This window comes from Conger conger, chromosome 1 (genome assembly GCF_963514075.1).
Source record: "Conger conger chromosome 1, fConCon1.1, whole genome shotgun sequence".
In the NCBI taxonomy this organism is placed as follows: domain Eukaryota; kingdom Metazoa; phylum Chordata; class Actinopteri; order Anguilliformes; family Congridae; genus Conger; species Conger conger.
The window spans coordinates 24037649-24065275 of record NC_083760.1 but is presented as its reverse complement, the minus strand read 5'-3'; the positions used below and the strand labels follow the sequence as shown (position 1 = coordinate 24065275).

The window sequence follows — 27627 nt, the reverse complement described above, 5'->3', positions numbered from 1 at the left end:
TGAGGTACATTAAAACTGTTTTTAATAGTGTCACACGAAAAAGGTCCTACTGCTGAACCTTGAACTTAGTAGTTCCTAGTGGATGCTACTTAATGTTACATAGAATAGCATTGATGATGTTAAGCAAAATATTACTTATATTTTTAGTCTACCATAGACTTCCTGAGCTTCAAATAATTGCGGAGTTCAACTGTTCCTATGCCCCACTACTGTACATTTGTGAATCCGTAACAATAAGTAAGCATTTCAGCTTCATCTTGGAGATAAGAGCATTTGATACAAAGACCTCCTATACCAAACATTTAATTAAGAAAAATACATCTGAATGATCTTTTGTACAACAGAAGAGAAAAACAAAAATCTGCATATCCAAGATTGTTTTAATATTATTAATATGTATACTTTTCTGCATTAGAAATATCACTATTTTCCATTAATGAAGATGAATTTCCACTAATGTAATGATCATTTGTTTTTGCCCCATCAATCACTTAATTACAATTTTATACATATAATACAGAGCAGGTTTTTAATCTGAAACAATATTAAAATAAATGCTCAATAGATACAAAGGTTTTAATCACTTAATATTTTCTCCACCTTGTAGCTGTCTGGGAGTCCTCGCACACCCAAAAATTGTAAAGCCATTCTCTTCTAACAAACTATTAAGTGCAAACAATTTTTCTTTTAAAAAACTATGATTGCAGCATCCAGCTTTCAGATTCAAAAAGTCCAAGCCAGAAGATAATGACTTGTCATAACCCAAGTGCATCCAGGCCTTCCTCAAATGTTTTTTGTTCCTTTATAATAGTAGTTATAAAGTAAAAATAAAATGAAACAAAACAAAATTATCAGTGCAAAGTATTCAATGGTGAGATTATAATGTAAATGAAAAAAAAAAAGGGGTTTAAATTTCTAAATAATTTTGGAAGGAGGCAAACAGTTCCTTTCCTGCATCTCAGTCTACTAAGCAGGCATGATGAGGTTGTACCTCACCATTCCACAATAGTGAAAGACAGGCTCCAGAAGAACAAGACCGATTTGCGGTCAGGGGCCATCTTCAGTGAGAGCAAATAGAAGAGACACAAGTTGAAGGGCCGATGTGGTTGGTGGGAAGGAGACAAAAATAAGGAAACATTGCTGGGATACTGTTAGCCGCCGTCCAAAATTGCAGCCCGCCCCTTTCCGTTTGCGATTACGGACCTCTGCCATACACTGGGGGCCGTGTTTGTTAAAACTATAAAAAGACCAAACAACGCAAGAAAAAAAAAAAAAAAACTTGCAATGCTGTGCGAGTGAAGGCCAGTTTCAGGCTCTGACGACATTACGTCTCTGTGACGAGGGTTTCTTAGCAGCAGAAATACGGTGGCTATACTACAGTTCCGCTAGGAGAGTTGGCTTGGTTTTGGGATGACAATAAACCCTGGAAAGGAAAACAAGGAGAGTTGCATTTGGACAACTTGATAAGGAACAAGATAATTTACCTCCATCGTCCCTTTCCCCCCTCCCCTTTGTAAGGCCTCTGCTGTGGGACTCCTCCCGACATTAGGGGGCGCCGTGTGGTAGTGAGTTTCAGTGTGAAGTTTAGTGGAGTGGAGTGTGTTGCCTGCGGTTTGATAATAGACCTTACCCTTATAAAGCTTTATTAATGCCAACAGTTTTTTTCTCTTCAATAGTGCAGCTGCTCCGCTGTATGTGGTCTTGTAGGAAGAGAGGTCACCGCACATATAAATACGGGGCCTGCTAAAGCCTCAGGCTACAGCTGTTCTTCCTCCTTGGTTCTGAAGCCAACTCTGCATGTGCTTACTTTGGAAGTAATGCTTTTCCTAGTGTTTTTCAGAAACAGATTGCCAAGGAAATGTCACAAGCTTTGCACAGTTGTAGTCGTAGCCAAAATGAAATATGACACAGTGGTTCTGTAACACATTTCTACACACACACACACACACACACACACACATACACGCATCAGTGTTGCATTGTGAGCCTAGGTGACGTATTAGAACCAGAAGGTCCTACCACAAGACACTCCCTGCACTGCAAGTAAGAAGACCAGTGTTTTATGTGTTTGGGGGGGGGACAACATACCGGGGGAGGAGCAGTTTTTCTCTTTTTCAATTCACCAAAGAACTTACCACTTTGCCAGGCCTCGCCCATGTGCAAATAAATCCCTCCTGGCAGGCTGTGACTATACAGTCCTCCAAAAATATCAAGACAGTGAGTCTTTCATGTGCTATCTTTTTACAGATGAGGGGCTCTAGTAAGGGTATGTCTTCCATACGGGGGCACAGCAGCGTCCCCAGGGTCTTAGCGGGGTCCGTTTTGGTTTTGGCCAGCAGGTTGAGCTTGTCGCTGCTCTTGCTGCTGATGTGGCCCATGCTGTGGTTGCGCTTGTGGTCCTTCTCGTGGTGCCGCTCCTTGCGGTCGTGCAGGGAGAGCGTGGCGAACTTGCTGACTCCCGCGGCGATAGAGCCGTCCGCTGCGGCGCTCTTGCTGTTGCCGGTGGCGGCGGTCCCCGCCGAGTGCGGCAGGCTGTTGGAGCGGGGCAGCGGCGTGGGGAGGGAGTTCCCGGGCGTGCTTCCGCCGCTGTTGTTGCCGTTGGTGCCGGGGTTGTTGCTGATGACGATGCTCCCGCTGCCCGCGCCGCTCCCTCCCGCTCCCGCGGGGGGGTTGGTGGCGTTCATGACGTTGGTGTGCGTTCTCGTCCGGGACAACGGGAGGTGGGGGAACAGGATGTCCTCCGTCAGGTCCCACAGGCAGAGCTGCGTGTCCTGGCCCACCGAGCCGAACCGGTACGTGACGCTCACCGGGCGGCTTTCCGTGGAGTTCCGTTTGGACAGCCGGGACTGCGTGCTGTTGGCCCGGTCGCGGTCAAAGTGCATTTGGTCCTGGAAGTCGTCGTCGCTGCCGCTGAATTCCATGGGGTCGCTCTCCTCCACGCTGGTCGTGTAGTGGTCGAAGGCCACCACGCTGACCCACGACTTGTGTCCGTGACCCCGCGCGATGACGCGGCAGTCCAGGAACGACCAGACGGTCACCAGGTCGTCCTCGCCGCCCGCCACTATGTACTTGCCGTCGGGGCTCCAGCAAACGCAGAGCAGCCCGCCGAAGTAGCTCTTCATGGTCCCGTGCAACTCCACCGAGTCAAAGTTGAAGACCCGCAAGAACCCGTCCTGGCTCACGCAAGCCAGGAACTTCCCGTCGGGCGAGAAGGCGAACTCGTTCAGCGCACCTTCGCCCACCGTCCATTTGAGGAGAGGGTTGCGTGTGGACTTGCTTTTGCACGTGTGCACGGCGTAATTCTCACCCTGTTTGAGGAGCTGGTAGTGTGGTGCTGTGGTGCCGCACGTGTGCTCCACGTTATACAAGTACATGCTACCGCTGGAATGCGCCACCAGGAAGAGGCTCTCCGAGCCCGGCACCCATTTCACACAGGTGACCCTCGACTTGTCTATTAGTCTCTGACGGAAACGGGCGGAGGGAAGAATGGAGAGAGGAGGGACGGGTGAAAAAAAAGAAAAAAAAAACAGATGTTAACTTCTGTTATTAAAAGTAACTCAACAAAGCCTTCCGTTAATTGCATTTTTAATGGAAATGTCACTAGGCAGATTAAATTCAACCACGGCAACAAAATTACTTTTTCCTCCTCTATTACCACATGCCTCGTAAATCTGTGCCGCTTCAGCGATCAAACACAGAAGTTCAGTTAGCAGAGCCTTAAGCTGACACGTGTGAAATGACCCTTAAACAACCGACACTGTTGATTAAAATAAATAATTTCTTGCAAATTATCACTCTGGATGCCAGTGTTCTCAGGTTCTTTGGAGCAGGCTTCCTTTCAGTTTCCAAACCTGTCTTTTTCGTCCAGTGCAGAGGACTGCAGCACACAAAGGCCTGCATTCTCCATCATTCCCCATTGTCAAAATGCAAACGCACCACACTGACAAGCCCTATGTTGTGAGCTTCCACCCACCACAATAGACACAGTTAACACCTTCAGGGAGGTGAAGGTGTTAACTGACAACCCTAAATACATGGAGACGTGTAGCTTAGGTGCATCATGGCACAGGTGCTCCACAGGAATGTGTGGAACGCTGGTATTCCACAGCACTTACTTCTTCGTTGAAGAGCTTGCTGGTCTCCTTCTTGATGGGGTCGATGAGCTGCACCTGTCCGGCCGAGAAGCCCACCAGCAGGGACACGCTCTCGGCCGTGGCCGTCAGGTGGTTGAAGTCATGGCACGTGGGCTGTGTTCCCTTGTATATCCTCTTGTCTATGGGTTTGCTCAGGTCGGCAGCCTGTAGGGGTGAATGAGAGAGTCACATACAGAAACAGTGAGCAGTTCCTCTCTAGCACTCCCACTGTAAGCAGACATACTCCACCATACCATCAACAATTGGCAATGTAGAGTGTTTAGGGAGCCAAATTTCGAACCAAGTGGTTATACGTACAGTATTCATTCTACATGTTGATTCTGCCTTTGTGCTTTTAACCTTAAGGAAAGCACTGGGGTTAAGCTACATTTATTCCACTGTGGAAATGGATAACATAAGAAATTTGAGCCACTAGGACAAGCCTGGACAAGGACATATGCTAAGCATATCACCATCAAAATATAATGCAGTGAACATGATTCTGAACTGAGCAAAATCAGTACTTCATGGGCCCAATTCAACTTCAAATGAACTCCTTGATTGCACAAACCAAGCAAACTGGATCTTATCCCGTTATATATGATCCAGCCAAGTGGTTGGCGAATGCACGATGCAACTATGCGATTAGCTTTGCTTTCTCAAGGGAATGTTGTTACTCTGTAAATATCACGGTTTGGTAACGGTTTCATGGCCAAATTCAGTCTGTGGACCAGGGGAAAATTCAGCAGGACATAACATGCTATACAAGCAAAAATGAATTGCGCTTCCCTGGCACAGCCCCTTAAATTAGTTTCAGTTCAATCTAAAGTCCTCTAGTGTACTTTCTGATAAGTGTACAGAAATAGCACAATGTGAAATTAGAGAAAACAGGAAACAGGCACTGTTCGAGAGAAGAGAAGCAGTGTGCTTAAATGAGGTCAATGAGGTCTATTCCCTTCACATTCACTATTCTGCTGCTGCCAAAGCCACACAGAGATAAACTGCTCCAGGGACAATAGGTATGGGAACAATTAAATACGGATGGAAAGGCCCAGGTATCCACTGAAGATGCATTAAACAGAAATGCCAAGTAAGGCAAATCATTGTCATACGTAGACCTGATTGAATTAAAAAGCAATCAATGACAATATGGACAATACCTGAAGGTACAAAGACATTTTCAGATTAGAAAATATACGGGCCATTCCATGGGAACTCCAGGAGGTTGCACCACAGCACCTCTTGGATTTTCTTATTTTTCTGTGTGTTGGTAGACAATTATGAGATATAAACTTCCTGAGATTTGAGCTTCCTATTCCTTTAAATATTCTATTATTTTGTTTAGGTTGATCAAAGATGCATGCAGTTATAGATCAACACCAGTTTAAAAAGTGGAATAGTCCACAGTAGCCATACTGGTAACAGCAATCAGACTGTCATTTTAGATAAAACAAACTGAAGGCTTTTGCTTACAAAGTAATGGACCTCTAGAAATCACATTTTTCATCGCCACACTCGGCAAACATTAAATGGCGCTACTGGCAATACAAAACCCAAGACTGAAGCTTGAGATCTCATTATCTACAAGCACACAGTTTGCATTGATTGGCCAATAAAGTAAAATAAAGACTATAAAGCAGCCCAAAATATTGCTGCCACAATATATTTCTTCTTAGTTTGTTTTTTTCTGAAGTGATAATCAAATATCTTCATAGGCTAAGTCCTGCCTGTGGGTCCTACCATGGCTACCATGAACAGATTTAATTGAGTGAAGCAGACTGTCCAAGGCCAGAATGTCCAAGGGAGGGAGGTAAAAACTTGCGGTACTAGAGCATAAGATGAAGGTAGGTAGATGTGTCTGTAGGAAACTGTGATGTGTCAATGTCTCTGTGTTGTACCGTTAAAGGGTATGCCTTCCCAATGCATTTCATCCCATGGGATGTTGTTGCCATGTTTTCTTTCCACCAAAGTAAGAGAGGTGTCTGAGGATGAAGAAGCCTAAAGCACATGTCATTTCTTCAGGAAGACAAAGAAAAGACCCAGAGTAGTTTAGCTTTTAAGCACTCGCAACACAGGGGGGGGGGGGGCAGTGGCCTGACTGTTTTTCCTCCAGACTTAATGGCAGATGTGGAGAGGAGGACAGAGGACACAGCTGCTAATTGACAGAGCTGTTCTCTGGGGCCCTTGGCAGCAGCGAGGGAAAGCCCCATAGTATCCACTAAGACACACACACACACACACAAACTCAAAAACACAACCATAGCGAAGACTGATTAAAAGGATCCTGTGCAAACGCTGAAACTATTCTTATTTTGTTTAAAGGTTGCACTTTCAGCCTTTACACTTTGGACTCCTGCAGGCTTTTAATCCGTGGGATACATAATTTGTGAACAAAAAAAACACACTAAGACACCAAATGAATCCTGCGGGAGGAACCAATTACAACCCCACCTCCTGATCCCAGCTCTCCAGCACCATGGAAACGGAGCGCTTCTGACATCCATGGTGAAAATGTACCCCCTCCCCCAGTGTGTGTGAGAGACCCATTATCACATGAGCTGAATTAGCCTCCATTACGAGGCTGCACAGGCCTGCCAACTGACCGTCCCAAATCTGACTACTCACTCCAGTGAACTGAAGTGGCATAAAACTGGGCAGTTCAAGCAGAAAGGCAGAAATGTTTTAGCACCGGGCAAAGAAAAATGGATACAAAATACATCCAATTGGATTCCAGCCCTATGACAGCGTTTCCATTGGAGTCGATGTGCAAACCTGAGCACATAATTGTAACTGTTAAGGGCTTTATTTCAGAGGCCCGGGAACACACAAACTATCCATCAAAGATGTGGGCAGTGGGTTAAAAAGAGATCTGCCATTTTAATGACTGGTTCATACTAAGTATACTTCTTCTCCACAGATTAGGAAGTAATGCAGGCCTGCCAGAAAACTGTACAGCCAACATCAGAACGGCTGAAACAGGGTTTTTAATAGAGACCTGTGCCAAAACTGGAAATGCAAGTACAGTGGGGAGAGAAATATAAAGTCAGTTTGTGTGAGTACAGTAGAGCTGCTTCAGGTTCAGCCACAGCCAGGCCCTGCCCTTGCATTAGTGTTGACACTACTCTGGCACAACGCTGATAAACAAATGGGTAGGGAGACTATTCAAAATCAACTGGGCATGTCACAATCTGTTAACATCCAGGTTACACACAGCTGGAAGATCTTACAATACCAAAGCAATCGATCTAAAATACAGTAACTCAGCCTATTACAAGTCGTCATCTGTGTTTTTATTGTAAAAATAAACAATTAAGTTTCTTGTTTGTAGAAAAAAGAAAAAAAAAAAGATTAAAAATGAAGGGGATATGATAAGTGCGACAGCAAAATACGAAGTAGGCTAAATCCCTTCAAAGCAAGACAGCATGAAAATTTAATTTGAACTAAATGTCCGTGGCAGTTAAGGCCACACACTAATTGACTAAACAATTTGGCTTAATCATTTAAAACTCTCACCGGGCCGTCGTCCCTGAGGGGACACGGCTGCGCTCGGACACAGCGCAGGTTGATGCTAATGTTCGGGAGGAACCAGGCAACCACTGCCGTTCTGACAAAGCTGTGCTCACAGCCTAAATGTGAGTCGTTACCATTGAGAGCTGGTACGCATGTCACGATTTACGGAGTAGCTTGGAACATTCCTTAGTGAGAATTCCACTTATGAGGTATGAAAAGACCTTCATGAGAAGTTTTGAAATATTTTAGCTTTAGGGAGATCGTATGTACATCCACAAGAGTTGAAACACAAATCAAACACTGTTTGGTAGAACGTATTTGGACTATGTTTTACAACCTTTGCACATAATTACTTCAGTCACACACATGATTTCACCGACATTTTTTAAGAAGAAAAAGGCAAGCAGCTTTTAAATTTGTAAGAACCATTGGTTATGAGAATATGGGTTTCCTAGGCTGCGTTTCATCCATCTGCCAGCAGGTGGTAAGTGAGTGAGGGTGACTGTGCAAACTGGCAGGAAAACAGTAGTCATTCTCACATTCTCACCCCACTATTCTCACACAGTACAGGAATCTGGTGCCATCGCACCATGACACACAGCAGAAGAGGGAAAGTGACAGAGTAAAGTCATTGCTGGTAAACGGAATATTCCAGAACAGAAAATTCAGTGATGTCTTTATGAGTGTAGATTTCATCAGACTAAAGGGTACACGTCAACCCCCCCTCCCCCAAATAATAGTAATTTCCTTAAATGTGGAACACCATTTCTATCTGCACCCTTAAGGGGTAACTCTGTTTCCACAACCCCTCATTGCCCCTCCCAACTGTGTCTCCCTGCCAAAAAGAAAAAGCAGCCAATTTCCTTTGCTTAGGCTAAGGAAATAGCAGGCCTCAAACTTATTCTCAGAGAAAAGAAGTGATCGTTGTAGCAGTGGCACAGATATTTACTGGAAATATAGTATTATTAATGAATAATAGTAACAACAATAATGATGTTTGTTAGTTTTCTTGCATTATTTTGACTTGATATCCTGCTGCACACCAACACTAAGGAGATAATTATGCTTGATAATGATTCCCATAAGTTCCCATTTCAGTTTTGCTTTTATAGGTGACCAAACCAGCATGGCATCAAAAAAGAAAAAAGCCTAAAAAAGATTTTATTTAACAAGAGTCAAAGAGTAAGAAGGCATCTAGTTTTATATCAGTTAATTCTTACAGATAAAGAAAATTGGCTTAATATCTGTCAACAGCCAAAAAAGCATGCACCAGTTGAGGCTATTAGACTGATGAGCACATGAGGCAGCTCAGGCACAGATCATGTTTGAGGGAACTCAGGTTGAGCATGGTGGTGACGCGTCCATGTACGATCATTCTGGGGAGGTGGGTATTGGTAGTTGTAGGACAACAGTCAAACGTGTCCCCACCAAGGTTAAAATCAAAACAAGGACTTGGATGACTGAGCTGGGCTGAAACTGAAAACCCTAAGTGCAAGTTGGTCAAATGAAGCTGTAATCTGCAAGCCCAGGGGCAGGCCCAGAATCTCCAGCTTTCGCCAAGACTTGAACTGAGACGGCACCAAATGACTTTCAAAATATGACCCACATCCCTGCTGGGAGATTCTGCTGACTCGGGGCCATTTGTGAATGAATCGTAAAAAAAACTAAGTTTACGGCGGATGTTTAGACAGCTGACACAGATGAGTGTGCTGCAACGGACTCACCGGACTCACCGATCCCATACGCTCCAAAGACACATACGGGGGACTTTTGAAGTCGAGACTGAGAGAGGGGAAAAACCTTGGACTACTGCTGAGGAGGGCCACTGAACAATCAACCAGCTCCTAGTTTCTTCATTTACGGTCTTCATTTAAATGGATTAAGATGACAAACAAAACCTATTGCTCAGGGTAAACTGTGAGATAGAGAATCCCAGTGGACGAATGCCACAGGTGCAGACTTGCCTCATTATCCTAGTACAAATTAGCGCTACTTGGCCACACTGCAGTGAGAGAAAGAGCTGGTAAGGTGGAACCTTTACTGTTCTATAGGGAATTGTATCATGAAGAGCAGAGACAAACACACAAAATAACAGAATGAACAGAACCGTCTATAAAAGTAAGAAAGCCTGAATAGTTGTATAAACATTTTTTTATTAAAACATACAAACACAATGATTGAAGAGGTAATGGACCAGGTTTGCAGAAACGTCTGTTGAAGGTACCCTACCAATGTACATTTTTACATGCTGAAATGCCCTGGAATTCCTTTAGATGCAGTAGTGATAGTTTGATACCAAAAAATATGGAGTCAATTGTGAAATGACAGAATTTATTGCCACAAGGAATGCCTGTTGTTTGTGAGTTACACAACAGCCCGCAGGCTTTTCCGAACACGATTCCGATACAACAGGCCTGTACCATCGCTGCCTGGAGCATCCCTTTGTCGATAACTTTTGACTTGTAAATGTCTCCCGAACCACATGCTGTTTGCGAACAGTTGATTCTTTTAATTCTGCATTTGAGTTGCAGTCACTGCATCAGAAAAGTACTCTTTATGCAGGTGGCAAAAGCAGCCTGCAGACCCTTAACTGACCAGTTTCCAGCCTGTCACCATAACACCCTATGACCTCTATGTGTGACACTATAGCCACTTATATACGCCACTGTGCGGGATTGGCTGCCACTGACACAATGAGGATTCAATTATAGTGGGGTGTCATTACACTGGTGACAGCGCTTTAGAAGGACGTGTCATCCAACAGACCTAAATGTGCTTAATTGTTAATGTGCTAATTGAATCTACTTAATGTGTTAATGTGCTTGTTAACATGCCATTGTTAATTAAATCTCACTCTACCAGGATCTTAACTGTACTGCCAGTTTTCACAAATGAAAATCCTTGGGTTCTTTGCAATATGAAATTGGCACCTGTTCGACAACATGTTTACCAACCGACTGCCTGATCCGAATTCAATTCTGTATGTTGGATGGGCTTGTTTTCCTCGATAAGTAGCAGCAGTAGTAGTATTATTTGTTTATTTTAAAGAGCAACCAAAGACTTGATTACTTCATAAATAACTCCATAATTACAACTTCAGAAAAAGATCATGAAAATAGATTGCAATCGCAAAAATAGATCGCGATGGGGGGGAGGGGGGGTATTAATTAGTATAATCATTCACTGATGGATGCTTGTAGAGTGATGCAAGAAAGAGGCTTCTCATGCAATAACTATAGTTTAAATGAATGACAGTAGATTTTCATGAAGCTCCATATTATACAATACCTTTGCCACTACAGCATTTGAGTGGGTGACCTTGAGTTCTCAGAAGCAAACATTTGTTCAACTTGAAACCTCTTTATCAAAGCTTGACTTTGTGACTGCCATTGAACAAGTACAAACGTCTATAAATATCTAAAACTACCTGTATTTGAGACTCTGAATTGATGCAGCCACGTTGTCCGAGTGCACAGAGACCGAGCAATGAATATACACGCTTTTCTTTTCAAACCGAACCCACTCCACACTTATACAGGCAGCGACTCGACTGAAGAGCAGGCAGCTGCAAGGGAAATGTGTACAATGTAAGCGATCTGCTCCTTCAATCTCCAGCTCTCCCTGACCACCGACGGCATCATCTCTTACACGTCTCCACGGAGATGAGAAAAGCAGGAGCACTTCAGCTCCTTAAAACCAACAGCTGTTCCTTTTCAACATATCCAAGAACATGAATAGCAGTGCTTTGAAATGCTGAGCGTACTTTACTGCAGCTCGATGACATAAACGAAACGATTTCAAACGCTCCCTAGATAAAACATAATAAATTGCGATTATCCATTCAGCGAAGATAAACAGATGAACACTTTGCTGGCCAGGAAAACAGAATCCATTAGCTGAGTTCAGTAGATTAGTTGAGATGTACGTATCGTGTGGCTAAATGTTGAACCTGAAGGGCTGTTTAGATTGGCACATTTGATGCCTCTTCCATAATAAAGGAACGTGATGGTCAGGCCTTCTTAACTTCAGCCCAAGTTCAAATCTCCGACATTCAGTTAGCAACCGAGAATATCGGTCCCAAGAATGTGCATACATTAGGCACTACTGCACAAGGTCTCCTGGCAGCGTTTGCATGGCAATGTTGTGAGTGTGGCACATCCCAAAGACAGCAATTCTGTATGCTCCTTCTGACCCTCAACTCTCCCGTTCGCTTTTCTTTAATGCTCTATTACTATTCTTTCTTCAGGCTGAATGACCTTATACTCTCCAGAATCCAACAGCAATTCCTTTGAGAAACTTTTAAGCGCTCATTCCATTTATAGTAGAATAAACGTTTAACAATTAAATGAGAGTTTAAATATTTTATACAAATTTTGCTACTCAAGGATTTAGAAAGATGATATTCTCCGAATCTGGATTTGGTTGTAAAACATGGCACGCTTAGTTGAAAGGTCAAATTAATAGTGTGTAGTATGTGCTGACGACGCCAAGATTTGTGTTTTTACTGTATTTACTGCAGACTCCTCCAGAGTAAAACAATCTGGAATCGCAGACAGAGCAGGGGTACTGTAAGGGTTATATACAGTATATCTGAGTTCACCAATGTACTGTCGCTACCAGTGTTCAAATGTTTATTTGTCAACATAAATAAAATAAAAACCTTCATATTATTCAGTCATCATTATTAATGAAGGAGAGCCTAAGAGCCATGAATGGTTTCCCTGTCTGAAAGCATAGAGGACACAGATCTCTTTGTTTTGAGTTATTATTTGCACAAAGCGTTTCATACAGTGCTTGGTGGGGGGAAAATACAGGATTCGAAATACCCATCCTCGGTCTGAATCCCTTTCAGATGACTTAACGACGGCTCTAGATGAAAAACCTGTCCGTATACGTAACCTTTCTACAATATACTGTAAAATGTAAAAACTGAAAAAACAGTGAGTGGTAACAAAATGACCACATAGCTACCTTTCCCCATCCGGTGCCAGAACATGGACAGCCTTGTTACATCACCTACAAATTTCTATTCTGCTCGGGTATAAATATATTAAGTACTAAAAGGCCCTTGAGATACACAATTGTGGTATGGACACATAATTACTCAATCCTGGCTGCAGTGTACACGCCGTCACAGCTGAAATTTAGTTTGAGAGTCATGGAACAAAGCACTCACCCAGTTAAAAAACAGAGTATATTTGAGGACGAGATAAAGGCCTGCTTTTTATGGCACCGTCACCACAGGCTTAGAATAAAACCAGGCACAAATGACAAGGGGAGCAGAGCACAGACACATTTGGGGAACGGAACCCCAAAGATTTTGTAAAGGACAAGAAGGCTTTTAATTTTTAGCCTAATTTTTATTGGACAGCACAGTGTAGAGAAACAGGAAAAATGGGGGGAGAGAGAGAGACATGCGACAAAGATCGTGTGGCCAGCTTCTAACTGCCAAAGTCACAGCTGGTGAGTGTGTGGAAGGTGCTCTATACAGGCAACACCACGAGACTCACCCTGTAATGGACAATAAACTCTCAGTGCAGACCAGGCGGCAAACAGTTCTGGACCACGCCATGACTCAACGCGAGTAGTGAAATGTACTGTCCCCTCCCTGAGCTGATGGTATTCGGCACAGCAGACTTCAGGTACATGGATGATGTACTATCCCACAAGCCATACATAGTACCCTGCTGGCTTAGTGAACATTACTGAAGTTATCATCAGCCACAGCAAATGGTTACCAAGACTGCAGCCCAAAAAGCCTCAGATACACGTGATTGACAGAACACAGGGGCAGAAGCACAATGCATAGAACTCATAGCCAGCTGAATTGATGGTTGGAAGCATAATTACCCACTTTCTTGCATTAAAAAAACAGGTAGGCTACTTTTAAAAATAAGTAAGGCCTCCCTCTAAAAGGTATTTAGTATTCACAATGTTTTGTTTGTAAACATTGGATCACAGTTATAAGAGCCCAGGCCCCATTCCTAGACAATGACAGACAGTGACGCTCCACAGGGTAGTCTACTCTCACATAAATCAAACAAGTAAGTTTTTAAAAGGCTGAATCAAAATGCCATAAAAATAACAATGGTTGCATACAGAGGGCTTATGGGGGCAACCAGGCCTGTCTGGGATGCTGGTGAGCATAATATGAGGAGAGCATTGAATCTTCAGTGTAGAGGTGTGCTCAGAATGCAAAATAGTGCTGGTGTATCTTGTCTGAGCAGGGACTTTCTGTTCAGCTGGGCTGAAGCTGCTCATGTGATGTTCCTCTGCTAATTGTTGTAACTGCTTGTCCAGTTGTCCAAATGGCAGAGGGATTCTTCTCATTCTTCAACTGCAATAATTACAGGGAACTTTACTGAGAAGAGTAGCACATTTACACATTGAGTTTTTCCAACATGTGTAAAGAAGTGTGAAGTAGTCTTTCGGGTGAGACGTTAAACCAAGGTCCTGACTCACTGTGGTGATCAAAACTCCCATGACACTCTTTGCAAAGTGTAGGGAATGGGAGTGTAGGGAATGGGAATATATCCCCAGTGTCCTGGATACATTCCCAACCTGGCTCTTTTAACCTGCCACCCAACTGGTAATGTCCATGAATTGCAGACTTCAAGCAGTCAGTGCAAGGATATGCAACAAAACCCTAAAAACTACTTTCATTTACATAAAATTGCTGTGTCCTAAACATTATAGTGCCAAGAAATGGGGGGACTATTTATAAACACTGCTACTTTCTACATGGTGAAATCAAAATCTATAAAAAAGCCCTGATAATGTGCACTTTAACCACATCAATTTTTATTACACATCTCAAATTGTGGAGTACAGAGGCAAATAAATAAATAACGGGTCTTAGTCCCAAACATTATGGAGAGCACTGTAGATTATTATCCATGTAGTTCATTATATGCAGCCTTTTTTCTTCATTTCTATCAAGGGTGCCAATAATTCAGGAGCCCAACATTTTAAATAAAGGGTTCTTTTGTAGTTTTTGTAGAATTTCCACAGAAAAACCACAGAAAGATGCTGCGTCAGTTGAGTCTTCACACTTCTACATGTCAGAGCCACCTGGAGGCTGACACTTCATTTTCAGCAAAACAAGCTCATTCATTTTTTTCCCGTCCTGGGTTTCTCCTTGCCAAACAGAAACATCAAGGGGAATACTCAGTTAACTTGAAAAATGCAGTATGACTTTTTTAATGATTTTTTAACAGAAGCTGGGAACTGTGCACATGTTACATGGCCTGGCCTCTCTCCCAAGGGCACGCTTCTCCAGGTATATTTGTAAGGTAAACACAGTGAAAGTGAGAGATAGGTAGAGGTCAGCCTGCTACAGGGCTATATATCAGGGCTGTTAGTCACAGATCAGCGTCGAGCAGCTTCCAGGCAGCTCTCAGTGCCCCCGCTGGCTTCACAAACGCTGCGATTTAACAGCACCGGGAGGGGGGGAAATCCGTCCTCTTCCTGCTTCGCCGTTCAACATTTCCATTGGCCGCAGAGAGAGAATATGAGGGCAGACACGGTGCTGCTCGGACACTCCCAACCACTGTCACCCGCGGGGCTCGAACGTGTTCTGAGGTCAGCTGACATTTCCGCTCGCTTTCCCACGTCTGCTCACACACTGTTCGGTGGCAGAGCGAACATTTTGTACATTACAACAGCTCGCCGTCTCTACAGCCAGCAAGCCCGTCTCCGCACGCACGTACCTGCAAATGCAAATAGTCGTTCCAGGAATATTTTGTCTAATTTTGAGTAGATACACTGCCAAGTCAGCCACCTGATGAGTTTCATATGCTGAAGAGAAGATACTCAGCATCTGGCAATGTCGATTGAATTGAAATGACTACTGTCAATTATAACATTAATATGCTCCCAGAAGATTGGTGCCCGGAAATGGGGGTGAGGGGTGGGGAGCGATGTATAAAAGGTGCTGTCATAATCAACTATAATAAAATAAAAAAACAACAATAACCTTTAATAAACACTGGGAAATTGCACTTTACCTATCCGTGAATTGTCAAAGTATTTTGTGACTATCCAAAATAGTAGAGTACAGAGCCAAACCAAGACAGAAACGGGTCTCTGTCCCAAACATTATGAATGGCACTGCAGGTAAGCTACTTTTGACTGAGGTCACCCAAAGCCAAGTAAAACATGCAGAACTTATTAATGAAAAATACATTCCATTACTGCACACTGAAGCAGAGGAGACACAGCAGAGTACAACCCTCACAGGTATGCTCCGCCCCCCCCGGGACACCAAGCCTGAAATTATCTCCAAAAAATGTAATGACTTATCTACCCACATGCACAGCAGAGACCATCCTGAGACAGAGCATAATAATGTCATTTTAGTAATAATTAAGACAGACACCACCTAGTCATCTCTCGTAATAAATGCATCTCCCGTTTAAATCCCCACGAGCCTGGAGAAATGTTCCCTGTACAAAAACTGGGCCATCTAATCCAGACGTATAACACACAACCTCCATTTAAAAATGTCCATCTAATTATGTTTCATGCAGCACTAGACCTTTTTGTCATGTTGTCAGATTTGGGCCACTGCAAAGTGCCTATTCGCCTTCTGCCAACCTGGAGATATCCTGATCTACTTTCATACTGTGTGGCATGCATGCATTTAAAGGCCAGTGAAACACACACACACACACACACACACACACACACACACACACACACACACACACACACACACACACACACACACACACACACACACACACACACACACACACACACACACACACACACACACACACACACACACACACACACACACCATGAAGCACATCTAAAGCACAGCTTGGTAACGTTCATTTAGCTTTTATCAAGCAACTGACATGCTCACAAAGATTTGACACAGATTCCAAACTTTTGAGCGTCACTTCTGATAATTATGTAAGGTATGAAAAACAGTAAAAAATTGCAGCATTGTACAAAATAAAAAATCTGCGGCATAAGCTCCCTTGATTCTAAGGTTTCCTTTATTTTCTTGCAATCCGATCTGCAACTTTCTCATTTTACAGATGTCTTTCCGATTCATGTTTAGTTGAACAACCTGTTTCTGGTTTCAGTTTGCACACCATTTATACACCGGTACATGCAGGGACAGTGACACATTTCTTATTATTTTGGTTCTGTACTCTATCACTGAGTTTGAAAGGATACAATAACAATGTATTATTGTATTGTAAAGGTATTGTAAACTGTCAGCTTTAATTTTAGGATATATTTATCCATATCATATGAACCATTTACAAACCTTTTGGACATAGTCCTCCCCCATTTTCGGGCATCAAAAATATTTAACAGTTTCACATAATGTAGAATAAAGTAATCATTTTTAATATATGGTCACATATCCTTTGCAAGCATGCTTGAAGTCTGCAATGCATAGACATCACCAGATGCTGGGTAGCTTCCCTGGTGATGCTCTGCCAGGCCTGTACTGCAGCCATCTTCAGTTCCTGCTTGTTTCAGGGAAAAAGGATTTTCCTCTATTTGCCCATCAAAAATCTGTATGTTTCGGGTCATTGGCTTGTTGCATGATGAAGTGCTATCCAATCAGTTGAGGCACTTGGTTTTATCTGAGTTTTATCAGTATATTTATCCAAGCAGAAATATTTCTGTAGAATTCAGAATTTATTGTTCTACTTTACATCGATGATTACAAGTGAGCCTGTTCCACTGGCAGCCATACAGGCCCAAGCCATAACAGCCCCTCTGGACTGTATTATATATAGCGCCTTTATCCAAAGCACTGTATAATTGATGCTTTTCATTCACTCACTCACACATCAATGGCGATTGGCTGCCATGCAAGGCACCAACCAGTGTGTCCTCTTTCCATCACTCTGGTACATGTTAATCTTTGTCTCATCCATCTCATCTTGTTCCAGAACTCTTGCGCTCTTAGGTCTTTTATAGCAAACTGTAATCTCGTCACTATCAAATTAATTATGGTGCTCGCTGTATGTTGTGGACTGAGATTAGTGTAGCTACATAGGCATCACAGATACATTTCTTCATTGAAAATCAACTGTACAGCGAAGAAATTCTGCAGAATTCAGGTCAACTCTTCAGGTAAACCAGAACCTGATCACACACTCTACTGCATTTCTACAGACTTCAATCAAGTAAGTTAAGGCTTGGACGATAAAATTATCCAGCCTTTAGTCAAGTGTAAACAAGCCAACAGTCCCCAGCAAATGGAAAATGCATGTTATTTTTATCTTTGTGAACTAGCAATCCATAACCATAACTGAGTTTACCCAAACGCAGTTTGTTTGCCCCACAATCACAACAAGACATTTATTACCAGAATCCAGGGTGAGACTGCAAAACAGCAGCACAAGTAGGCCTACTTATCAAATGTAGAATTTTGGTCACATGTACATTCATTTACCGTACTTGTAGAGCAATGCCGCAATATGTTGAAAGGGAACCTTTCAGTTCACATCATCTCCACCATTAAATCTATCCATACAGGCACACATAAAGGCATCAGCATACATAGCCGATTGTCCAAGACATGTAAATGGATGACAAGTTACTTGAAAAAAAATAAGAATGAATGATTTGCATCAAGATTTTCCAAAACATTTCTGTTCGGGAACACATCCTTTCTCCTAAAACATAAGAACAAAAGTTTACATAATGGTCAAATTTAACCCAGAGAGAATCCAGTGCTGCATAAAGTGCAGACTTGAACACCTTGATGATCTCCACATCTACTATATGTCCTGGCAAACTGTTTCACTGACAACTCTAATAAACTCTTTGATTCCAACCTTTTATAATTCTGGAGTGAATGTGGAAGGCCCATGGACACACTTTTGGGGTCTCAATCTCGCCACACAGAGGGTCCTTCAAAGACATACCAAGATACTGACATACGATTGTCCAAAACCTGAAATGGTAAAAAAGGTGTTAGGAAATCCACCATGTATATGCCATCAATGGATACCCACTATACCCCACAGTGAGTCTGGATCACCATTAAATTGTGATTTATAACCACGCAGTGGGTATAGGTCCACCATAAAATAGTGATTTATAATCACACACTGAAATCAACTGCATACCACACCTATTTTAATACACACATGCTTATCCTCCATATATATGGAAGCATAGCTAACATAGTGATTATTCCTTTGGATGTTTCCTATGTGTTCTTCCGGTTTGGTTTTCCATAAGCACCAAAGATAAGTGCATGCGTGCTTTAAAATAGGTGTGCCCTACAGTTCAGTTTTATGGAGATCCTGACCCACTGTGGGGTATTTTTGGACAATCGGGTGGTGTCACACTCCACCCCTTTGTGCCACGCGGTTCAGAGACCAGTAGCGTTTACTTCAGCCTGGTTTCAGCCCGACCTCACAGGGTGCTGGGTTGTGTATCATTAGCATCGCCAAGCAAGGAGCTGTGTCTGCACTTTCTTTCCAAACTGCATTGAGCATGAAAGGTCCTTTATGTGCGTTTCTGTAATAGAGTTTAGGCAGAAAAGAAAATTTAACTCGAAAACACTGTGTTATTTCACATTTCTGCTGACTGCTTGAGAATGCGATGTGCTCCCTTATAGTTCCAAGGAATGGATGTTCCAATTTAATCTCCATGACACAAAACATATAAAATATACAGTGAAATAACAGAAGAAAATGTAGAGGTACAGTTCACCTCTGACACTCCTGGAAGGCATGCACCATCATACCTGCAGATATTCAATGAAAAGGCACTAAACAACTGAGAATGGCTCTGAGCTGTCATCATACAGAAAAGGACACACTCAAGGGTAACCAGTTACGCTGGCAAGGAAAATGCTGTGCTCTCTAAGAGCTGTGCACTTCTGCCTGAGAAAATGCATTATTAAGCTGACTCATACAAGCGTTCGACATTCACACAGTTCCTTCCCATCCTTGGATCAACCTTGATGTTTAATCTACAGCACTCTCTGGACTGCCCTGCACTGACAGCATCAGCCCACATATTGTAAATTATGGCAATTACCGTCAGGAGACAGAATCTGTATTTTCTGAGGGACACATGTCATCTTGGTCTGATTACAGGTTTTTTCTCAGCATTATTTTTTTAGTTGTTAGTGGGTCCGATGCAGAGTCAGCGTGCGCGGTATCACGTCATCTATCTGGACACGTCTCAATCGACCTCTCAGCATTACAAATGTCAGAACATGCATATTTCTTCCCTGCAGTGAAACTTCAAGAGACATCAAAATGTCATCAATAACAATGATTTATGTAGCCTACTGAGTGTTGGAATGAGTTGTTTAACCTTCTGGCCACCCATAACCTGCCCTCTGGTCTGGTTCATGCCTGAAGGTTTCAGGAGTATTTTTTATTTATTAAATTTTAATGGAGATTTCTAAAGTTAAAATAAACAAATAAAATGGTGAATGGCGTGGGAAGATGAGCGGGCAAAAAATAATTTGGTCCTCGCAATTTTATCTGCACAATGCCTTGATTAGTCTGCTTTATCTCGGAACTTCAGTCTCTGAATGAAAACTCCCATTTTCATCTGCGTGTTCAAACAATTCACAGAAATTGTCATTGGGGTTCAAAGCATAGCCATTTTATCGATTCACTGTTGGCTGAATGGTAATAGCTGCCTAAAAAAGAAGCCAGAACAAATTAAATACTTTCAGGGCGTGGGTGCGGCAGTCACAACTGTAAAGCAGTAACGTTTACAATTAATATGACATGTTCAGCAGAGCAGCAAAAATTTGCAAAACATCAAACTGCTTTTCATATATTATGAAAATGTAAACAGTGGCTAATTGGCCATAAAATTAGGCACATTAACACCAAGTTATTAGAATAAACTTATCGCAGGAAAGAGCCTTGGTGGAGTAAGTGGCGATGCTTTTTGGATCAGTTGCTTTTTTACATTACATTATTGGCATTTGGCAGACACTCTTATCCAGAGCAACGTACAGTTGATTAGACTAAGCAGGAGACAATCCTCTCCTGGAGCAATGCAGGGTTAAAGGCCTTGTTCAAGGGCCCAACGGATTAGAACCTTGCGTGTCCCAGTCATTTATCTTAACCACTACACGCTACAGGCCGCCCTTTACTGCTTCTGCTGTTCCACAGAAGCCACGTCTCCCCAGATTGAGTATAGGTAGAGTGGCAATGACATAAAAATGAAACAGGCTACTATTTCCATCACACAGTGGAGGAAGTGAGGGGACAGATTACTACATTCCTAGGGGAGGACCCTGCATATTTTTGCATTTACTGTATCTTTCCTTATTTAATAGCGCTTTTTGTTGAACTGCATTTGAAAAGTAGAAATAAATGCGTTTACATCATCTTAAACCAACATCATGACATTTCTTAAAACCCATGGTTCTCCCCCTAACACAGTGTGTAAAGTATGTTCATTTTCAAATAGGTACCGTACATATAAAACCGAAGACACTTACAATTTATCAAAAATATTGTTAAGTCTAAATTGGGACATTTTCCTTCAACTTTACAACCCTCTGTGCAACCTCCTGGAATTGGCATGGAATGGCCCAATACATAAGGTTGGAACATGATGTCTAAAAATAGTTGCGAGCTATTATGCGATTTCTTTCGCTAATGAAAAGAATCAACTACCTGGAGCCTTGAATATGTAGAGAACTAAGAATTAAATAATTCATTTTAAATTCCATTGATTTCCTTTTTAGATGAGGGAAACATCATGCAAAACAGAAGCACATTTGAAACCCTAAAGCGAAATTAACACAAGCAGTCTAATGATTTTACTGAATACAAAATTATGCTCAATACATGATGGTGATTGCTTAACGTTTGCATGTTCAACAACACAGAAAATGTTTTTACTATTTATGCGAGCAAGTTTTTAATGAAAACAAGATAAGTTATTCTACATGAATTTGGTTATAAAGGCACAACCTTGGAAATAACAAATTTGTGAAAGTCATTTTAAAGCATAACCTTTTCTTTATGTTCCGTGTCCAGAAACTTCCAAATATTTTGAAATGAGGCTGTGTGAAGCCTTTTTAATTGACTCAGATCTATCGAAAAAATAAGCCGCAGATTTGTCAGATTAAGACGTTCTTTTTTCTTTAAGGAATGCAGACAGTCTGCCCTCCTTTTATAATTTTTTGCCTTTAATCAAACAGGCAGAAAGCATGGAGGGCATCAGACAGAGAAGGGTTCACAGCTCAGACGGAGTCATAATGGAGCTCAAGAAATTGCCACCCAACAGAATGAATAACATTCCTTTTTAGGGTGAAGGCTAATGAATGTTTAATAAATAAATTCTAAAAAATTCTGAAATTAAAGTACAATATATTTCAGTTTGCAGGAATGGCAGTTTTACATTAAATGGACCACATAATTCATTGAACTGGCGACAATACTGTATTGTCATTATACTGTGTTTTTGAAGTGTCCTGAAATTGCAGATGAAATTAGTAAGTATTCCTTTTTTCACCCCAATCTCAATTTCCAGACCTCCATTGTAAGTCAACAGTCTCTCAGGTAATGTAGTGTTTTTCTACTGGCGTTTATATCCATTGGTCAATGACTTACCTGTTGCATTTCCTCAAAAATATGAACAGGGCAAAATAAATAACATACTGGACAGGGAATATCCGTGCAAGCAATCTTTATTATTTTTTGACAAGTGTGTGGGCGTTTGTTTTTGCGATAGAGAGCTGATGTACCCCAACCAAAAACACGAGAGGCTTCAGGGCTAATGAACATCCTACATTTGAGCAGCTAACAGAAAATGCTTGCTGTCGCTCAGTGAGACCCTAGCATGGCACACAGCCCCACTGAAGGACCAGCCTGAAGCCAAGTCTGGCACGGAGAAAAGGAAGCAATCTACTGTGGCCGAGCAGTGTACCCACAGGAAAACAGATCCACGAAACAGACTTCAACTTCTTGCATTCCTGAACGGAAGCCAAATTATTAAATCCCTGGAGGGTAAATATAAATATGCGATCTTGAAAACCATGAAATTTAAAAACACCCAAATCGGGTTATGCCGTCATCTTGTCAATATTCATAAAGGTCAAATGGGTTAAGCCACAGGAAACTGTTTACTGCTGATACTACTTTTGATCTCAAAATGAAATGGCAGAATGAAAAACAACCATATACCCTTTCAGCTTCCTGCCCTTCTGGAATTGTCCAGAAACGTGAGCTCTCAACAGGGAAAGATAGGTGGTAAGCAGGTGCTTGTTTGTGTAACATTTCTCTTTTTACCTGCTGGGGCAAACGTGGGAGCTGAGGCAGGTTTTTATTTTTTGCCTTGTTTGAGACAGGCACATATGATGACATACTGCTGAAGCTCATAGAGACATACTTGATCCTGGACAAAACAAGTCAAATCCAGTGGCAGAGGGCAGTGTAAACTCTCAACACATTTTGTCTACGTAAACAATCGTGATGAAGTATTCTTTATTAGGACTGAGCTGAGGATGGTTGGCAGCAAGCGCCAACAAATGGAAACAGACTGCTGCTGCTTCTAGAGACTCCATTAAAATGCGGGGACCTCTGTTGCCCAACATAGAGGGCATATATTTCCACACGGCACAGTTTCAAAATATGTACCCTACGTATTATGTTTGAAGTTTCACGTTTCCCTGACTCTTTCTTGGAACACCTTTTCATGCCTCTTCCTTCAGGACATTCAGCTTACAGGATACAGGCTGCTTTGAACTAAAACAAGGCTACTTCATCTTAAAAGCTTACCGCTGGCCATTTCATTCCCAACCACAAGACCATTGAAAAAGTATAGACTATATGAACTAGAAGTGGAAATTCACAATATAGCAATAGGTTCCACTGAGACTTCAGTGACTTTGACTGTGGCACGATTGTTAGTGGTATGAGTATCTCGGGATTTTCACACACACCAGTCTATAGAGTTTGCAGAGAATGACGCAAAAAACTAAACAAATCAGCGAGCAGCAGTTCTACGGGCATGAACATGGAGTTAATGAAAGAGGACAGGAGAAGGGCCAGACTGACAGGAAGGTGACTAACGTAAATAACCACACATTACAACAACGGTATGCAGAAGAGCATCTCTAAACACACAACTCTAACTGGATAGGCTGCAACAGTAAATGACCAATAAGTCAAAAAAATAAGTCTAATAAATACCTAATAAAGTTCTCACAGAGTATATACAAAGAAATTCCTGCAACCTCATCAGCCAGCACTTGCAGCAAGACAATGACTCCTAACCCACTGCCGAAGCAACCAAAGCAGGCAAAAATTGGAAAGTTTTGGACTGCCCAAATCAGTCACCTGACTTAAATTAAATTGAGCATGCTCTACACTTCCTGAAGAAGAGATTAAAGACAGAAAATTCCCGAAACATTCCAAATTCGGGTGGGATTGGAGATTAAGTAAAGAAAATTTACACTCAGTGACCACATTATCAGGTACACTCTTCTAGCACTGGGTAGGACCTCCCTTTGCCACCAGAACAGCCTGAATTATTCATAGCATGGATTCGACAAGGTGCTTGAAACATTCCGGAGAGATTCTGGTCCATGTGCACATGATAGCATCACACAGTTGCTGCTTATTTGTTGACTGCACATTCATGCTGTGAATCTCCAATTCCACCATATCCCAAAGGTGCTCTATTGGATTGAGATCTGTTGACTGAAGGCCTCTGGAGTACACTTACACTAAACTCATTGTCATGTTCGTGGAACCAGCGTGAGATGATGTGTACTTCATGACATGGTGCCTTATCCTGCTGGAGGTAGCTATCAGAAGAGGGGTAGATTGTAGCTATAAAGGAATGCACATTGTCAGCAGTAATACTCAGGTAGACTGTGGCATTTAAACTGTGCTCAGTTTGGCTTAAGGGGCCTAATGAGCGCTAAGAAAACATTTCCCACACCATTACAACACCAGCAGCCTGAACGGTTGATAAAAGGCAGGATGGATTCATGTTCTTTTATGCCAAATCTGACCTTACCGTCTACATGATGCAGGACAAGCAAGGATCAGAACAGACAACGTTTTTCGATTTTTTCAACTGTCCAGTTTTGGTGAGCCTACGCCCACTGCGGCCTCAGTTTCCTGTTCTTAGCTGACAGGAGTGGAATCCGCTGTGGTCTTCTGCTGCTGTAGCCCATCCACTACAATGTTCAACATGTTGTGTGTTCAGAGATGCTCTTCTGCATACCACTGTTGTAATGTGGTTATTTCAGTCATTGTCACCTAAATCTCAGCTTGAACCAGTCAGGCCACACTCCTCTGACCTCTCTCTTAAACAAGCAATTTTTGCCCACAGAACTGGTGCTTGTTTTTCTGCACTATTCCCTGAAGACTCTAGACTGTTTCAGGTGACAATCAGGCGAAGGTCAGCAGCTTCTGAGATATTCAAACCACCACGTCTGGCACCAACAAAGTCACTTATATCACATTTCTCCCCCATTCGGATGTTTGGTCTGCACAACAAGTGCTAAACCTCTTGACCACATCTGCATGCCTTTAAGGATTGAGTTGCTGCTGACACAATTGAATGATTAGATGCATTAACAGGTTATACAGGTGAACCAAATAAAGTAGTCTGAGTGATGTGAGAAATTATATTTACTTGTCAAAGTTGTACTGATCGGAGTCGTGAACAAAAGTATTATAAGCTTGGATTGATCCATTGAAATAGCCACTAAACATTCGGAGAAAATATCTAGGCCTAATGACGCTGCAACTGAAATAAAACACTTGCATTATGCTTAAGCATCAGGGCTAAGTCAAATGACAAATTGGGGCAACCCTGAACATTTTAATTAGCTGTACTTTCATTGACCCAGATACAATCCACTGCATTTTGTTCTTAGCTCGGAGTAAGAAATTTAACAAAGCACTAGGCCTACTTTTTAACTTTATGCCTAAGTCCAATGCACAACATTTTAAAATACATCTGTTGCACAATAATTTAACTAGCCAACACTAGCTAAAATATGTTACTCTGAGATACGGATGACGGCAGTTTGATCTAACTTGCCTGTGATTAGTCCATCTGACTTGTCAGACATGCTGGGCTAGGTCAGCTTATAACATAGAGGATAATGAGGAAATTAACAGCAAAACTTCAGACCTGTGCCTCAGAACCAGAAAGCCACCGAAAAGAGCAGACTATGTGTTGTTACACACTCTTTCCAGGAAGCATGAAAGGTGTCGCCACAATGTAATGTGGCAGGTAAGGGCAACGCACTGATAAGGTTTACACATGCATATTTAAAACTCTGCCCAGAGTCCTGAGATAACGTAAGCCTATGGATAAAAAAAAAAAAAGTAACAAGTGTTCGACCTCAGAAACCCTTTGCACCAAGTGAATTGCAGTCATGCTTCACTGACATGGGAAAAGTAAGCTACAAAACTTTCCTGCTTCAAGAGGTCAAAAGGTTTTTATCCTGGAGGCCTGGAGTGCACTGCCTAGGACGTCAGCTTGCCCGTACCAGTTAATGGTTCACATTTAAATTGGAGCACCTTTAGTTAATTTTAGTCATCACAACATATATACTAGTTTATTGTCAGAAACCATCCATTTAAACCATCACACTTTATCTGTGCATACTTACTGTAAATACCAACTTCAGAGTAGTAATTGCAATTCTGCAAGATGTAATGCAATTTTTGAACGATCAATTCTGTTTTTGCCATTGATACTACATTAGTACGCCGTTATTATCAGAATATTTCGGAAATTCTCATTGAGGTTTCAGTCATGATAAACTAAATGGATTCAATAAGGCTCAACAAAGCAATGCACAAATGTTGGGCAATGCACAACAGAACAGGTCGATGTAGGGCTACAAAAATATAACTGAGACAAAGTGCACAACTCTGGGCCAAAGAACAAGCTAGTACCATACATGTATGGTCCAGGCATTCTGTCATCCAAAATGACATGGCTGCGGTTGTACCGCTTCACGACTTGTCAAGCCTGAAAACGTATCGCACGTCCTTGCTCCTCCACCACTCGAAATCATTTGGGGAAGTGCGCCAATTAATTCCACCTCACACACCGATGTCGTTTCATAGCCTGCGTATGATTGGCAATGATGGCAAATTCCACTGCACCCAACAAGTCCACCATGGCTACACGCAATTTGCTACGACAAGCAATTCACGTTAGCGTAAACAACGGAAGTCTTTAAAGTATCTAGCCTACATGCATAACGCAATTTCACGCAATTTCATATACTTGAGTGTTTCCCCATATACTTATTAAAACAGCAACTTATCCCTGACTGACATTGCTAAATAGTCTAAAAACACCAGTATGTGAACCGTACGAAGCCAAACATATCTGTCACAATGAGGCTACCGCCGGTGTACCGCAAGCCACGTCCCGGGCAATGAAGCGGAAGCGCCGTGAAGTTCACTCTCCCAAGTTCACGCACATATGTATTGAGAACTTTCGGGATTTAATAACACTACCACAATATGCATGAGGAATTCACGGCAGGTGAACAGAGGCCCTAAGCTGTCAGCTTAGTATCGCACAACCACAACACTTTTACAAGAGACGCGCAGAACAAACTGGAGGCAGAGAGGGGGGAGGACCATCACTTCGGCTGCGTCAGTCATAATCTAGCCAAACTGGACAACATTGTTTCTAGACCTCATTAAACAAATGCTCAGAATGCAACAACCATTTGCGTGGAGAATGTAACGCACTGTTTACCTTTCTGACGCCTTTGTAGATATAAAAGTATAGCTCCCGGCCCACATTGAAACAGATTCTGTCGCCGTTGCCAGACTGGTCGTTGACGTTCACGAAGGAGACTTTGACTGGGTTAGAGCCCTGCGAATTAAAAGGCACCCTGTTTGGGCGGCTGTATTCAGAGTGAGTGAGGAGTTTATAGACGCCTTCTCGGGTGGTGAACTGAGTTTTAATTTCGTTCATCTCCTTCCCTCCTCCCTCCGCCGCCATCTTGGAAATTAGCATTCATCCT

The 27627-nt window shown here is 42.3% G+C and overlaps 1 protein-coding gene across 2 annotated transcripts; it reads right to left on the bottom strand.

Annotated features, from left to right (window-relative positions):
- wdr20a (WD repeat domain 20a) lies at positions 1 to 27627 on the bottom strand. Of its 2 annotated transcripts, none has more exons than XM_061241497.1 (4): positions 27357 to 27627; positions 4116 to 4298; positions 2136 to 3461; positions 1 to 1826 (listed from the first exon to the last, which is right to left on the bottom strand). In XM_061241497.1, exons 1-4 carry the CDS (start codon positions 27618 to 27620, stop codon positions 1752 to 1754), a joined length of 1848 nt encoding a protein of 615 aa, XP_061097481.1. In that variant the 5' UTR covers positions 27621 to 27627; the 3' UTR covers positions 1 to 1751. The 2 variants fall into 2 exon arrangements, with proteins under 2 accessions (XP_061097481.1, XP_061097488.1); XM_061241504.1 differs by having other exon boundaries at positions 1 to 1423.

Coding starts and splice junctions, on each gene's coding strand:
- wdr20a (XM_061241497.1), bottom strand. CDS start 27,620: ATGCTAATTTCCAAGATGGCGGCGGAGGGAGGAGGGAAGGAGATGAAC. Junction 4,299..27,356: donor TCTACAAAGGCGTCAGAAAG/GTAAACAGTGCG, acceptor TCACCCCTACAG/GCTGCCGACCTGAGCAAACC. Junction 1,827..2,135: donor GGGCGAGGCCTGGCAAAGTG/GTAAGTTCTTTG, acceptor GAAAAACACTAG/GAAAAGCATTACTTCCAAAG.